Source organism: Sparus aurata, chromosome 9, assembly GCF_900880675.1.
Source record: "Sparus aurata chromosome 9, fSpaAur1.1, whole genome shotgun sequence".
NCBI classification, from domain to species: domain Eukaryota; kingdom Metazoa; phylum Chordata; class Actinopteri; order Spariformes; family Sparidae; genus Sparus; species Sparus aurata.
In genome coordinates, this window is record NC_044195.1 from 17,077,626 (window position 1) to 17,094,393 (window position 16,768).

The 16,768-nt window shown below is 42.1% G+C and overlaps 1 protein-coding gene across 9 annotated transcripts in view; it reads right to left on the reverse strand.

The window, feature by feature from the left end:
• Window positions 1-16,768, reverse strand: part of LOC115587671 (FERM and PDZ domain-containing protein 4-like) — a 40,471-nt gene that overhangs the window by 2,985 nt on the left and 20,718 nt on the right. For 4 of the 9 annotated variants that reach the window (XM_030427600.1, XM_030427603.1, XM_030427604.1 and 1 more), the window contains 14 exons: window positions 13,195-13,355; window positions 12,772-12,892; window positions 10,898-10,943; window positions 9,037-9,141; window positions 6,939-7,046; window positions 6,420-6,551; window positions 4,925-5,044; window positions 4,569-4,705; window positions 4,132-4,258; window positions 3,851-3,940; window positions 3,564-3,767; window positions 3,257-3,389; window positions 2,197-3,174; window positions 551-1,735 (listed from right to left, as the gene is read on the reverse strand). In XM_030427600.1, coding sequence (XP_030283460.1) covers window positions 551-1,735; window positions 2,197-3,174; window positions 3,257-3,389; window positions 3,564-3,767; window positions 3,851-3,940; window positions 4,132-4,258; window positions 4,569-4,705; window positions 4,925-5,044; window positions 6,420-6,551; window positions 6,939-7,046; window positions 9,037-9,141; window positions 10,898-10,943; window positions 12,772-12,892; window positions 13,195-13,355 — 3,647 coding nt within the window. The remainder of the gene's footprint in view (window positions 1-550; window positions 1,736-2,196; window positions 3,175-3,256; window positions 3,390-3,563; window positions 3,768-3,850; window positions 3,941-4,131; window positions 4,259-4,568; window positions 4,706-4,924; window positions 5,045-6,419; window positions 6,552-6,938; window positions 7,047-9,036; window positions 9,142-10,897; window positions 10,944-12,771; window positions 12,893-13,194; window positions 13,356-16,768) is intronic. The other 5 variants (XM_030427605.1, XM_030427607.1, XM_030427601.1 and 2 more) reach the window with 3 other exon arrangements.

The window sequence follows — 16,768 nt, forward strand, 5'->3', positions numbered from 1 at the left end:
ACAACACAACATTGTCCCAGCATTCAAGCTTCTCACCCTGGGCGTCACATCGGGGGAAAATGGCAGCTGTGTGGTCTATGGAGGGGGGTGGTTGCGGGTTGCTATCTCACAAAGCTGACAAAACTGTCTCCCTTCTCCAGCGAAGGTAGTCAGATCAACTCTCAGATCCCTGATGGAGGGCTTTCGACATCTATCCCTGTGTCGGGTTAATAAGGGTCTTCATCGCTGCACCACAAGTCTGCAACTTAGCTGTGTTCAGCCTTAGAAGCTTGAAACCAGGTTAGTTCAGCTATACCGAGGAAGCCAGGCTACTAGAAAGGAAAATAACAATTCTGCCTCACTGCAACTCTGAGGCGACACACTACTTTTAAGAGCCCAACCCCACTTGATACATCAAGGTAGAAAAAAAAAACGTGTGTGAAGTGACCATTTAAAATGTATTCCTGCCTTTACTTGCCTGCAGTGAGTAACAGCAGTATATGTCCCTTTCGTTCCTTTCATGCACTTACACAGACACAGATAAAGAGAGCACCCTCCTGTTTAGTTTTACCTGTGGTTTCTTTAATCTTGGGCATTCTGTGACTGCTGTCCCGTGTAATGGTGAACCCAGGCTCAGCACTGGTGGCTGCGTGGATCTTCCTCAGCAGGGTCGGGTCCATGGGATGGCCAACCTTCCCCTGACCGATGGGCCCAGAAGCTCTCTCCTCGGCCGTTACATAACTCAGCCCCTTGAGCGAGGACTCGGACAGTACATGCATATTGTCTGTGGCACAAAGGGGAGAATCCATGGGAGTGACACAGCTGCTGCTGCCTGTGCTACAACCGGCGTCGATCGAGGAACACTGTGAGCTTTGGAGAGAATGAACGCCCTCACTCTGTATCGACGACATGCGCTTGCTCACGTGGTATTCATACAACCGTGCGAGGTCTTGCTCAGATGGCGGGATCTTAATTTGCTGCTGCTGATTATCTTGTGAAGCGGCGTCTCCCTCGGCAGAGACCGAACCTTTGGATGGCGAGCGCAGATTTAAGTGTTGGCTTTTTTCATCTGAGTCCTGTTTCTCTCCCTTGACGGTCAACCTGTCTGCGTGGGAAGCCTGTGAGTCATTCACACATTCTGGAGGGAGATTTTCTGCCATTTTGTTTCCAGGCACTCTCTGCTGCCATTTTTGATGCCTGTCTTTCAAGTGAGTTCGCCCCAGATCGAGTTGATTCATGTAATAGGAATCTCTCACAGTGAACGCGTTATACTTCCCAACAAGGTGAGGGGGCTCCTCTTTAGCCGAGTCGTGAGGCATCACGTGAGATCTACCGGAGGATTCACAGGTATCTCCTTGGATTCCGTGCTTCCCTCTCTGCCTGCTCATTACTGAGCCTATGTGCATCTTGGTGAAGTATTCACTCACCGATTTTATTTCCATCGTCTCCGGCTCCATCTCACCGCCATCTGAGTGAAAAATCTGGGAGGAGGCGACGGCTGATTTTGCCTCCTCCTCCTGATGCTCCTGGGGATTGTACTGCATAGCTGCCGCACCGCCATCACTAGTTGCGGTGACCTCTGTCTTGTCTTCATTTACGGCGTGGTACCCCTCTGTCATGGCTACATGCATCCTCAGGTGGTTCTCAGAGTGTCTCTGAGCAGTGGCTAGCTCAGAGCTCTCCGTCATCTCGGAGGAATTTGTCTCGTTGCCAGAATCTGAGGACTCAGGGCTAAACGCTCGAGATATTTCTACACCTGCGTGCCACAGAAAGACAAACATCTCATTAATGACTTAATCTGAGGCAAAACAAAAATATCACAGGTTAGAGAATGAGTCAAATAAAGTTCATGGTAGTGAGTTAGCTTGTGGGGGAACAAGGCGTGAATAATTACTTTGACAGAATTTTGTTAGATAACTTAAATCGGCATGCATTTTTTAGTATTAGCAACAGACCCTCTGATATCATGTGGTGTGTAATTGTGATAACCAACAAAAATGATCCACAAAACAATAACAAATCATGACAAAATGAATGACCCTGTGATGAACACAGCTGTTTGTGCGCTGAAATGAATGAAGAAATACTCACACAAATGGAAACATAGAACAAAATGGGTTTTATTGAAAAAGAAAAATCAACAACAACAAATCAAAAGTGAATGGCTGGAACATGAACGGTGTTAATGGATGAACGTTACAATAGTGAAAGGAGAACCTGTGCTACTCTCGGACTGTGCTGGACTCTGTTCCTCAGACGCAGCGAGGGCCTCGAGTGCCTGTAAGGTGGACACCACTGCATCGTTCAGCGGCTCTCCATGGCCCTCTGCCCTGTGGGTGGGCACTGAATCTATGACAGACACTGGGATATCATTGCGGGCCGCCGGGGCCCGACCCCCAGCCCCTTGCTGCTGCTCCTCCTCGTCTGAGCTGTCCCTGAAGCCGGGAGGAGGAGCAGCGATGGCCAGGTTAAGAGAGTGCAGCAGTACGTCACTGTCCTCCTCGTCATTCCCCTCCGGTGGGGGAGGGAGGGAGGTCAAGTCAATGATGTCATCGCTGGACCCTGAGAGCGAGAGCAGCATAGGCTTGTCAATGTCACTCATCACCATGTCCTCCTCGCAGCTGATGTCATCCTCATCCTCTGCGTCATCTGTCGTCTCGGCGTAGCAGATGTCGTGCAGCAGCGGCTCCTCGATGCACTCGGTAGGCCCAAAGATTTTGGTGGAGTACTGATACCCGTCGCCATCTTCTATGGCATCCATCATCTTATAGTCCTCCTCAAGACGCCTGTACATGGGGCTGTGATTGTCTAGATTCTCTGGGCCCTCATCCATCAATCGCTGGTATCCCAGATTCTGGGGGTTTACACTGTCTAAGGGGGGATCTCCAAAAATGAAGGAGACCTTTGCACTCCTGGAAGAGTCTTGGGGTTTGGTTCTCGGGACGTTGAGGTAAGTTTGAGAGCAAGGGATTCTGCAGCACTCCACTCTCTCCGCCATGTGCATCGAGTGGGCCTGGTGGATCTCAGTCACGTAGACCGGCTGGCCCTCATATCTCCCGTGGTCAAGGTATTCACACTCCTGATCAGAATAGTCTTGGCTGCACCTCTGGTTGTTTCTGTCTTCACATCCTTTATTTGGTGTGCTGTATGTGCACTCGATGGCCTGGTAGTTCTGCTTTACTCTCGCAGCATGGCCTGGAAAGAGGAACCAAAATTGAAACATTTGAACACAACACTTTTCTGACGAGTCATTTTGTGATCCTCAGCTCAGACGTACTTGTTTCCAGGCTGTCTGTGTTTTTGGCCACGTTGAAGATGGAGCGCCGGGAGTCCACCAGTAATCTATAGTAGCCAGCAGTCAAACAGGCCAGATTCATTGCATCAACGGACTCCATTAAGAGAGTGATGGGCTGTGAAAGAGGCAGATAAGCAGATGACAATGGGCGCAAAGTAAATGGGAGATCTGGGCTGTAGAATGAGGTTATAATGACTGCAGCACAGACTTAATGTTGTTGGCTAAAACCATAGGAAATATTCACAAACCCTGCCAGCACATACTTATTTGTATTAGAGGGTTTATTAACCTTTACGTCCAGAACGTGTAATTCCACTCTGACCCTGTTCTCATCCTCTGTGTACATCTCAATGCGGTTGACGTGACTGAAATCAGCCAGAAGTGCTACCAGGTTTGTTTTGGTGTTAATCACATGGCTGATGCCGTATTTGGGCCCGACCAGCAGCGTCACCTCTGTGTGCTTCTCGCCTTGCTGCAAAGGGAAAGAGAGAGACTGCACATGTATCACCCTCTGAAATGAACAGCATGTGACTCGCCATGTATTTGCTGCGTATACGGCAAGACGGCTTCACTCACAATTAGTGTGGATTTAAACACCCGTCCTCCGTACAGCCTCAAGTCACTGAGATACTTCAGATAATGGACCTTTGCCTGCAAGGCAGTCAGCTGGAAGAGAGAGGAAACAAGTGATACAGAATGAAGTTTAAATGAGGCATTTAACTGAGGTGCAACGTCATCTTTTATTTTGTAACTGAGCTGGCCACCAGGTGGTAGCCAAGAGTCTGTTCACATGAGTGCAAGGCAAAGAGAATGAGATAGAGAGAGAGAGGAAAAAAGGAAGCAGTAGCACGCTCTACCTTTTTACCAGGCGGCACCAGGTTCTGGTTGGTTTTGAGGATGTGAGTGAGAGCTTTTTTGATGTTCTTCTCTTTCATGCTAGAGAGCACAGCAGGAGGCAGGAACAATGCCAGACCCCACTCCTTCCTGCACACGCACAATTCATATAGATTAGAGAAGGTCAGTCGAGCGCTATGATAAACGGTCGAGTCATCATTCTCTGCCAGCGATCAATTTACTTCACCCACAAGTGGTGCATTGATTCACTGACGGGGTACAATCAAAATCATCCACTGACCAGCAGGGATGTATCTTCTGGCACTGAGGTAGAACAATAATAGCGGGATCGCTATTGTTTTATTGTTTAACAGCATTCTTGATTCAGTAGTATCCTCTACACCTGGGAACAAAGGACTTCGAAGCCCACATGGCAAAATGTGAAATCCAGTCTACTTACTCAATATACTTGAGGGACACTTTCTGGGACTGCTTGGTATTGATGGTTAGAATATACATTTGCAGAGCAGCCAGATGGAGGGCCGTGTCGTATTTCAGCTCTGACCCAAATCTCTCCAATACCACGTCGTTACAGCTCTGGAGGAGCCGGAGAAGGAGAGGAAAGGAGGAGGTTACAATGGAGCTACTCTTCTTGTCAAGAAACTCAACACTCTAACAACAACCATACCTTTGTTTAAGTCATTATTATAGATCTAGAGTAGGTCCTGGTCCTGAATTGTTTTCAGATTAACATATTTTAAAAAAACTTTCATTATAAACGATACTGTTTGTTTTATCTGCATCTGCTATACTCACCTGAACATAGAGGTACTCAAATGCTACTGCGTCTCTCCTAAGCAGGTCCACAGGATCCTTTGGGACAAAAGTGATGCGGAAAAAGCACTTCATCTTGTGTGACCCTGGCCTCTGTGTCACCTAGACCACAAGTTGGAAGATAAGGTGGCACCCATTAGTCCAATGTCTTCTAACAAGCATTTTTTTTCCGGACAAACAAGGACAGTACATGACATGCAACATTTGGTACTGACTCAAAACCTGGGATCTCTCAGGAGTAATATAGAATATTGATTAATCGCTTTCTTGCTGGAATGGATGACAAGTTAGAGATAAAATCATCCAACAAGTCTACATTTAAATTACAACACCTTCTGTTACATAAATTGTTGAGTTGTATTACATTATTGTAAGTGTTTCAAACTATGTTTAAACCAGGGAAACATCAAATGAGTAAATTAGTGAACATGAACAAAAACAAAGATTTAAAGGAAACACATTATGCTTATTTTTTCCTAGTTTTATTTTAGGTTACTACTAGAAGGTTTACATGCTTTAATGCTCAAATAACACATCAGTTTTCTCTCAATGTCCAGTGCAGCAGCACTCTCCCCCCTCTGTCTGATCTTTTACATGCATGAGAACATACATAACATGCTGAGGTAAACGAACAACATGATTTAACATAGATCTCCTTTAAAACATTACCTAGTCCAAGAACATTTCTGCTTGAGTCACATCAGACATATTCTCATTAGCAATTGTAATTATTTAATTATGAACACAGCAATTCCCATGATCCCTATGCTATTTCATGAAATCATCAAACAATGTCTTTGTTTTATTGTTTTGAGACCCCTTGCCGCAGTAATGACATACTGTGTTTAAATATGTTGCTGGAGGCAGGAGACGGTTAGCCTAGCCTAGCAAAAATACAGAAAACAGGGAGAAACACCTAGCCCGGCTCTGATCCACCTAGCAGTACATCTAAAGATCACAAATTGAAGGAGCTGTATGTAACGATTAGTAGTCATTAAAAATGTATTAATCACTTTTTCTGTTGGTCAAATGTGAGCGTCATACCTTCCCTGTGTCTCTCGATTGACTATAAAAGCCTGTGGATGGTGTGTATAAGATGTGACGTTATGTATTTCCTCCAGTGCCTCGTCTCAGTGCCTCTCTGTGCTCCGCTAACAGAAAGCAACAGCAGCTAATGTTTCACAGAGCCCCTTTAAGTGTAGAAACAAGAAGTAGTGGTTTTCTTAAGGGACTATTTCAAGGACCCTCTCAACGTTTGGCAAGAAAGCGAATGTATCCCAAAAACTATTCCATTAAAATCTTTCATGTATAAGCTGTTGTACCGGTAACTACAGCTTTGCTCCTGTTGGACTGTGGTTTGAATACAAATATACAATACTTCACCCTGAAGACGAGGGTGTTATCCTCCATCTGTTTTGCCATCAAGTCTATCATTTAACTCTTCCCTGTTTAGCGACACCCCAGAGAGCTGTCTCACCTGAGTTAGCATCTCCTGCTCATGCAGGAGCATTAGTTTGCTGGCGGTTCCCTCAGCTCTTTGCTCCAGCATCAGAGAGAAGTGCTCGATGCTCTTAATGGATAGCTTTTCTTGCAGGGTCAAGATGACATCCTTTCACACGGACAAAGTTGTGGTTAATACAAACTGAGAAGTGTGCAGATGCAGCAGCCTGCTCACGCTCAGCTCAATGCCATGACCATAAATCATTTTCACGGCTGAACACACACACAAAAACGTGACTAATACTGAACATGCGATCGGAATTTCAACTAAGAAAGGGACTGTGTAGTGCTGACCAAGTATTTCCCACGCCACATTTAATTAACTTAAAAATAATTTTGTGTGAATCCCAATCTAAATTCAGATAAGGCCAGAGTGGAGAGAGTAGTTCATAATGTACAGTGCAGCTGTGCACAACATTCAACATTCAAACCAGACATCACTTTAGATTACGCAACAGCATTTCATAGCATGGCAAAGTTATTCCATGGCACCTACCTTAATGGATGTGTTGCTGTCGAATTTAAATGATTTAGTCTGCCCATTCTCCAGGTACACCTTCAGAACATTTGGCATAAAAAGAAGAGAGTTGTCCTTCACCGTTTCCTGAGGATGGAACGAGAGGTATTGATCAACAAATCTGTTTTTTTCCTAATTGAAAGGTGTTTATATACTGTTGTTAAAGTGCACTGGAGTTGGGTTGGTAAATTCAGCAATTGGAAGACCCGTGGTAGAAAGTGATCGCCCATTCAAGAGCTCAAGATGAAAGTGGAAGACACTTATCTGCTTTCCTGCTGGGATGATAGGACTGATACCACTCTCATGTCTGTACTGTAATTATGAAGCTGCAGCCAGGAATCGCTTAGCTTAGCCATTTTTACACACAGACAATATATAACATGATAATTAGGGACATTTTAAAGTTGCTCGTCGGCAGATTGTTTTTCCTGCTTCCAGTCTTGAAGATGAGATAAGACCTCTTGACTGTAGCTTACGGCAGATACGGATCTAATATGGTATTGATTTTCTTATCAAACTCAAGGTTCAAGCTGCAAGGTTCAATGTGTTTTATTTGTCATTATAAATCACAGGGTTGCCTTAAAAAGTTTACAAAGTCCTCCATGCTACACAAAGATGGAACATATACACATTTATTCAGACAATAAACATATACTATATGTAAACAAGTAAACACCAAGGAAATAATTTTGTTGTGCATTTTAGTGTATTTCCCTAAATGTCAAACTATTTCTTTAAACTTGAATGTGACTTATAGGGTGCTGCAGGAATGATCCTTAAAACCTGGAAATATGTTCATATTTTTGTATTTCAAAGTCAATGGATTTTTGGTTAAATGTTTAAAATAAGGTTTGTTGTTAACACAAGCTGACACAAGACATTTTCATGATTTGTTCTATGACATAAAATGCATCAGTAAATACCCAAGTTGTGAATTTCGAAGTGTTTACATATCTTTTTTTTAAAAAGGCAGCTGCTAACAAGTGGCTAAATGAGACCACATAGGTTGTCGGGGACATTAAAAATCTTTACGTCGAACACAGAGACTCAGCTACTCACTTGTCAAAACAAACTGCAAACTATTCTACTAACTTTCCAGCTTCTTAACTGATCAATTTAAAGGTCATGTTGACAAATCAATTTTTAATTCCACAGAGCTTTTAGAAAGATGCAATCTCTTTTCCTTAAAAACATTGTTATGAGTTTGTTTATGTCTGTGTAAGAACTCTACAGCCAATACTATAAGGCTCTTGACGATTCGAACGACAGTAGTGTGACATGAATACCATGGAAAGGGGAGACGGATGTTATCAACACCACCTTTAAAGTAGGGTGTGTATAGTGTAATGCAGGAGGATGTTTAGTGGGGGTGTTGTGAAGTCGTGTGATCACAATGTAGTACATTTACGCTTCCTTTAGCTTTTTAAAAATCATAAAAGTGGTGTTCATCTGTGACAATCGTCTTGCTGAACAAAAGAACCATAAACTTCTGTTTGAGCTTATTTTCTGCTTTAATCCAAAATCCAATTTACAAATCCCGTAGTCCTTTTGTCAAGTAAACCAGCCTCCAAAGCCTCCAAAAGTGTGTCATCCCTGTCTCTCTTTACTGTGATTCATTTTTACCCTTTTATCTCATTTCTGGGGCACTTTTTTGAGCAAAAGCAGTTGTGAAAGTAATACAAAGTAACACAATGATGCATCTTCCTCAGTAATCATTGCCTGGCTTTATGTGTGACGCTGTCCCTCTTGCTCAGAGGATATGACTCCCTGATAGTCCTTTGAATTTGTGGTTGCTCTCTTAAAAAAATCTCTTCTTTTCTGTGACACATCCGACAAATCAGGGAAGCTCTCGCCTTAAGAGGCACACGCTCTCTATTTCATCCCGGCGATGGTAGTTTGATGAAAAGGAATAAGCAGAGGAGGTGCACCTCTTGCTCGTGCGTGTCTTCATTTTACAGCTAGCGATTTCTAATATTTTCTCTCTTCTCTGTGCCAGCTTTTATAGTTCAAGTCTGGTGCTGCTTCTCGCTCAGAACCTTGATGTGTGCTCAGTGAATCAGTGTCCAGTGTGACTTACGGGGACCTGGCCATTGATGATGACCTCCTCAGCGAAGCGCACTTTAACAGGGTTAGTCTTTAACTTGGCCTTTTTGGCTGCGCTGATGAATGCCGATTTGGGTGACTTTTGAAGGGGAAAGAAGAAAGAGAGACGGAGAGGGAGAAAGAAAAAAAAGACACTTTCAAGGACGATCAGTCAGTGTAAAGATGACACATGCATGTTTTCAGCTCCACACAATTCAAAGACATGTTCCCTTTTTAAAACATGGCAACATCCCACGTCTCCACTCCGTGCTGATGCCACTGAGGTGGCTCTGTGTAAGGGCACAAGAGGGAGGACACCCTCACTGCCGGTGTGTCACTGGGGCTGCAAAGAAAATGAATAGTGAATGGAGGCAATTACAGGCTGGATTATAAGACCGGCTTGGCCCTCTGAGTATTGTAGAATAATACTCCCATGTTTTTCTGCAAATCACATCCTTATTCAAGTTAAGCCACTTGTTAAATGGCTGTTTTTTTAAAGACCTAACACTCATCATGCTGAGCCTCTGAAACACTTTGAACAAAATGATTAATGAAATGCACGATGAATGGATGTATTCACTGAGTGCATTTTCACATTTCAGGAAGTGTTGTGTGCTATAAAACTCTTGAATTACTGTCACGGTTTTCATCACAAAACATTTTTACTTTGTTTTCAAGGTGCAACAGATACTTTATTTAAGATACTTCTTTAAAAAAATGTCAAGATCGTTTTTAACCAAATTTAGGTTTCTTATTCAAGCACAATTATAGAGGTATATAGTTCATATCAGATGGGAGATGTAATTTTTATTCATAACTATGGTTGTTAGAGTGAGTTAGGTTACCGTGCATTGTGCCAACAGGTAAAAGACAGTAATAGGTACAGCATTAGGTTTAAAGTTTAGTTAAAGTTCTGAATAGATCAAACATTTGGACTTTCACAAGGAAGATCTTGACTTATTTGACAAAGAGAAATGAAAAGATCTATAGATGAAATTAAATAAAAGATTTGTAACAATCAAGACCTCACAAATTTAACTTTAAGACTATGTAATGACCATTAAGGCCTCATAATTCTAGAACTGAAGACATTTTAAATTAGACAAGTTATGCAAATTTTCAGGCTCATCATTTTATTTTGGGTTACTACTAGAATAGGTTTGCATGCTTTAATGCACTGCAGCACTGTATTCCCCCTCTGTCTGACACTGTTTTAGCTCATGTCTCTTTAAGGCCCCTCCTCCTGAATACCCACTCTTCTCTGATTGGTCGGCTCACACATGCCTGACTCAGCACCGCGGGGTGAGTCAGGCTGTTGGTGAGGACGTTGACCTTTTTAACTTTCACGATCTTTAACATGCACAATAACAAATATAAGACACTAAAGGCAAGACGCATAATAGGTCTCTTTTAAGACTTAATAGACCTGCCGACATCCTGGTTTTCTGTGAGCATCCATAGATGATGTGTCTATTTTTGGAGGGGATTCAAGCATAATTCCATTCCCAGCGACTGATTATGTGAGCTGTAAACAAAGGCTGAATATATGCTCATGGCACTGTGTCCACCACCATCTGGTGCTCTGTTACGGGTGGTAAATGTTGATGTGGCAGGTTCATCTGAGGTCTTGCAAGGATCTGACACTACAACACGAGAAGCCCGGGAAAGGACTGCAGCCATTGGACTCCCTTTGAGTTAGCGGGGCTCTAACACTCTGATATAGTGCCAGCACAAACATATGGCATGATTAATGACTTGCTTTCATAGAGTCGACACAAAAGATCAGCTCCACAAACACAAAAAGAGCCTATTGGGATGAACTCGATTTCATTCATAGAGGATGGAGAAAAACTTACTGGGTACGGCTGAACAACGGTCAACAATATGGACTCCTTGCAGCTCCTGCAACACACAAAAGTATTTTGAATGATTAAAGATTAATTTTCAGCTCAAATAGAAAAAGAAACAAACTAAAAATACTGTGGTGAGGGAAATCTGGAAATGTGTCTTGTTATTTTTGAGACACCATAGTGGACGGTAGCAGGAGGAACATTGTGTCCCAGCGATGCTCCTGGCGGCCCTGTCTTGCCTCCATAGTGCAGAGTTTTTTTTTTTTACTGCAGAGACTGAGCTCATTCAAGGCCACAGGAGCGGTGAAGGAGTGGCCACATGGGCACTTTTGCCTGTGCTAATGTACTGTTTACAGACTGCCGCACAGGTCATATGAGGACCAAACGCTCACAGCCAGCCACTCAGCTGTGTCAGTGATATTAATCAAATGAGACGCATGAAGAAACATCAACACCAGCATACAGCTAAGTCATGGTGAATGGAGCAGGTGGCTCCACAAAAATACCCACCTAAAATAGATGGTTTCGTAACAACAAAGTGAACAAAAACACAAAAATATAATAACAAAATTAAATTTAAAAAATAAAATAAAATGAGGGATTAGTTCCAGTGCTTGAAGTATTCAGCACTCCTGGAAATGTTATTTTATTATTCTTTAACAGCACTGAATCATCGGGGATTTAAAGGTGTACTACGTTGTTTTGGAAACTCAGAGTGGTAACATTTAAATAGATTATTACATGCATTTATCAAATAAATGTATATATCAAATATTGATTCGATATATTTCCATAACTCAGAGGACAATAAATGCCCCAGGATGCTGTTTGGAGATAGAAAGGTGAATACTTGGAAGGTTCCTGCAAATATAAGCAAAGTAAAACAGTATGAAATTGTTTTGTCCTTTGATGACAGTTTGTTTATTCAGTTTATTCAAATGTGAACGATTGAACATATTTCTTTTCCCCCCAAAACTACACAGTGCACCTTTAATGTGCCTTTTTTGACACTCTCATTTTCTTGTATTGGTGATCTTAAACTAATATTCAGTCCGGCTGTTAGTGTGAATGTAAGCCTACCATGTTTGTGAGTCTGTCCCTCAAACTGTCTAAACAGTACACTAACTTATGTTTCTGACAACATTTAAGATGATAAATAGACTATACAGTAACATAATCTTGATTCATATTTAATCAGCATATTCAACTACTTTTCAGGCTCATCATTTTTTTGGGTCACTACTAGAACAGGTTTACAAAAAGACATCAGTTTGTCATACTGTCCAGTGCTGCGGCACTGTTTTCCCTGAAACTTTCTATTTTAGCTCCTGTCTCTTTAAGGCCCCCCTCCAAAATACCCAGTTTACCTTCTTTGAATGGTCAGTTCACACATGCATGCATAACATAATACAGCACTGAAGGAGAGGAAACAAGTTAAAAAGCACAATGAGTCACCTTTAATTTAACACTTTCAACAGTATGTATTTTTAATTTTTTCCCCCTGAACTTTATGGAGTGAAAGACACGTTTCCGATCTTGTCCGATATGCTGGTGCGATATCCAGAGGCAGTGAGCAATTATATAGTTATGTGACTTCCTAAACTATCTGGCTGCATAGGTGATTACTTCTCCGATGAAAATCAATGCAAACGTATTTTTTATTTTATATTTGTAATTCAGATCATTTTGTACAGATCAATCAATCAATCAATCAATCATGTCTTTTTCTGTTGATCTGTGTCAAAAAAGCCACATTAAATCGACTTTGATTCCGTGCTGTAAGACGATAAAACATAATAACCTCCAGGGAGTGTGAATCATTTTTATAGCACTGCACAATTATAGACAACAGGTTTAACAGCAGGCAAATGGCATCTCACCTTAGTGTGTTGTCATACCTGACAAGGTCAATAACCCTCTCCCTGGGTGCTGAACTGACTGGCTCATCATTAATCATGATGATCTCGTCCCCTGGGATCAGCTTGCCTTCTGATGGGCCCCCTGCCGACACACAATAAACAAGAGTTAAGTGGAACAAACTGCGCACAGTCGTGCCATTTTTCTTGATGTTCTTGCTTTCCTGTCTTTTAGCTCAAGGCTCTAATGAATGCTTACTCACTGAGTGCTGTTAAAATCAATGAATCATCGACGTAAGCCACTGAGTGAGTGGGTTTCCCTCTCTCCTTTCTGGCTATATTTGAGGTGGGTTTCACCTCCTTCAGGGATTGTGTTGATAATGGCCATGGACAGACTGAGTCACTGTCGCACGTATGAGAGCTCACTGTACAGCTGGGACACTTTACCTGGTGTTACTGAGCGGACCACCACAGGTTTCTCACTGCCAGCCACAAATCCAAAGCCAAGCACTGGGTCTCGTCTCATCTCCACCTTCCGGGGCGCTGGTGGCACAAACTTGTCCCCTTCCAGACGGACCTCCTCCAGGGAGTTGCTCTGGGAGACGTGGCTGTAAGAGGAAAGAAACAAACAATATTTCCTGTTTCTGTCTTCACTGCTGGATGATTCTGTTTCAGTATGAAACTGGTTTTGTGTTGCAAAACCACCTTCAGTGCTTCCAGGACAATTTTAAATTTCCCAAATTTCCATGGAAAATGTAAATGTCTTCAGTCACCATCAATTGATTTGATTTTGAGTAAATTGCCGGAGACGTAGAAAGAAATATGTAGTCATTGCATATAAAATTACAAGTTGATTAATCAATTAGTTAATCAGCAGAAATGTGTTCGGCAACTTTTGGGATTTTACTGACATTATGTATTTGTTCCTAGTGAGTAACTGTATATTGAAAAAGGCTTGAAGGTAGTGATTGAGACCATAAACTCACTAGGAAACTGATCACCGTGTTAATAAATGAAAAGAGAATTAGACTAATTTTCCCATAAGCTCACATACAATCAGATATCTTTTTGTTGGTGGTAGCCCCCTACTGAATGAGCAGAAGGAGATGGCTTAGAAGGAATGCCGGCTTAATGCACTTCCCTGGGAGCTCTATCCACATTATGAAGTCTTTTGCTGCTTGTCTTTTTAATGTAAATTGAATATCTTTCGGTTTTGGACTCTTGGTCAGACAAATAAGGACATTTGAGCAATTTGTGTTGGATATTTCCGACAATAAATGTTATCAGCTCTTCATTTTTACCGATAGAGGTTTGTGTAGGATATAATTGTTGTATGAATTTATTAGTTAAGTAAAAAAAATAGCAGGAGAAAGTTCCCGAAATGCATTCTTGAAATATGGCGTTCACGAAAATGGGACACCATGAGGTCACGGTGATCTCTGACCTCGGAGGGACGTATGCACGTACATATGGACGGTGCTTCCTGCCACGACTCCAAAGGCATTAGAACAAGTGAACGTTAGTTGCTGTGCTAATTTCAAAATATGAACGCTGAACATCTTGAAGAAACAGTGACAAGTGATGCTCAGACTGGTCAAAGCTGTTAAAAAAAAAGTCAGCAAAGGTGGCAGCAATAGATATAACTGCTAACTGTGTAGAGAGTCTAAACCCTTTATGCCTAGAGACAAGATGGCAGAAGATATTGTTTTGAAATAAGGAGCGATGCTGCAAAAATAGAACATGTGGGCGATGGTAATCAAGCTCCAATGTTTGTATTCTCACATTGCAGCTATCCACTGTGTGTTTCACCGAGAGGCAGTTACAGGTTTCTGTAGTACTCACACTGTTATATGTGTCACGGAATAGGCTAATAAAGATGCAGGGCAGGTATGCTGTGGAGTGTCATGCTGTTGAAACCTCCCGACTGGCCGCATTTTAAGATTTGCTATCTCGATGACAGTGGGAACCTGCCCTTGATAGCTGGCAGCAAACATACACGGTACAGTTTGAACCTCATTCACCCTGATCTACGCGGTTTCCTTCGTCCTGGCAATGCAGTTATTCTTGCTGAAGACATGCAAAAACTGTATGTAGCTCTCACATATCGTGTGATCAGAGTTTATACAGTGTCTCTCCACTCTCTCCGACTGCAAAAGCAGCAGCAGAGGCAGCTCCGTATGGTGCCAACAGTGTTGGTTAATTAAAGCCGTGGGCAGACAGTGTGTAATTCACAGTTATTCTTGACACATGTACTGTTCACCACTAAATACTAACAATTAATCTTTCACGGCACAAAGACACAGTGAGATCTGTCAATCGCCAATCCAATACTATGAAAAAAAAGAACAAGGGCGGCAAGATGCTCAAAACGAGGTGATTGTCAACTGATATTTTCGAGGAGGATTCAGCGATTCTTTCCAAGAGCTGCAAACAAGAAAAAAGCCTCAACATGTGGTCCGTCATTAGGATGTAAAATGGAGCCGCTTGACAGTCTGAAGATAAAGGCGGGTGGAAAGAATGTCTGTGTCGGATCTTTTCAACCTCTATCTGAACTGAAATTGAACCCGCTCTTCTGTGATGCCCTCACATTCACCTTTACATAGAGATTTTATATGCATACATATGATGATCAGCCCTAACCGGTCTGTAAACATTGACTTTACAAGCCAGTTCTAGTAAAACAGGGTCGCTATTGTTGGGCCACAGCTAATGCTACAATAATGTATTGGAGATAAAAACACATTTTGTCGTCTCCTTTCAGCTGAAGGTCCAAACATTTTGAGGGCTGGTGCTCTCTTTAATTTGAGGAACTATCACTGCACCGTCCTCGTAAACCTTTCTCTAAATGAATACTTTTTAAATAAATCTGACTGCTTCCTATTACAAGGATGATGTTGTTATCCCTCCTCCCACTCTCTTGTTTTGCTCTGTATCCTTATGTCATGTAAAAGGGAGCAAAAATTAGTTAGAGACCTCTGTGGCAATAATACATCTGCAGTAAGACTAAACCTGTGCATTGCTCAGAAAATAGCAAAAAAAAGAAAGTAGTCTTTGTGTTATTCGAGGAACCAGCAGCTAATGTGCAAAAATGTGGCGCACATGCACACTGAGTTGAGCAGCACATTTATATCGAGGTGTAATGAAAAGATAAAGTCAGCATCCTCTCTCTTTCTCTTTTCCTGCATACAAGTTTAGTTAGTGCAGGAAGTGCAATGCAGGAAGTGTATGCTGCTGAGCAAAGATTTCTTAAGATCCACATTTTCAGATTAAGAAATCAATCCACAATTCCACGTATTTAAATTGGGACACTCACCATGCTTCAACCACATTTGTTTTTTCACTGTACGTAAGGCAGTCTCAGTGCTTGCTAATTCTGCGCCAATACTGCAAAAGTAGGTAAGGGAAGGTATTTAAAAACGGCTACCAAGCAGCTAAAGGCAAAACACATTAATCGCCTTTCAAGTGTTTTAATTACTGGATCTACCAGTCACAAAATGTGGGCGATTTGCCCAGATAACGTTGTGTATCATCACAACAACAGCTCACGAAATGCTTAATCATTCTTAGACCAACACAAGTACACACTGATTGATAGATCTCAAATACACACACACCCATTGTGTCTCACTTATAATTAAAAGATGAAAAAACATTACATACTTTTATATTTTGAGAGAGGAAGACAAGATGGAGTACCAAAAAATGACACTGCTATGGGCAGGCAGAGAGCATGTCGATGGTATGTGAAAAGCCCGCAGTAACAAAACTGAAAAGGTGGAGGTGGAATCAGAAATAATGAGGTGAGTGGGTTGTCCCTGTGCCATACCTGAGGTGATCTACAGAGAAACACTAAAATCTGCTTGAGTCAAAAAAGGCTTAGTTTCCTTTTCTGGCTCATTCAATGGATTCCATTTCTATGTGGTTTGTCGTTATACTTTTCTATCTTTATTATGATGTGTTATCAAACATGACCACATCAAAATTTTAGGGTGCAAATCGCTGTCAGCCTCTACGGACTAAT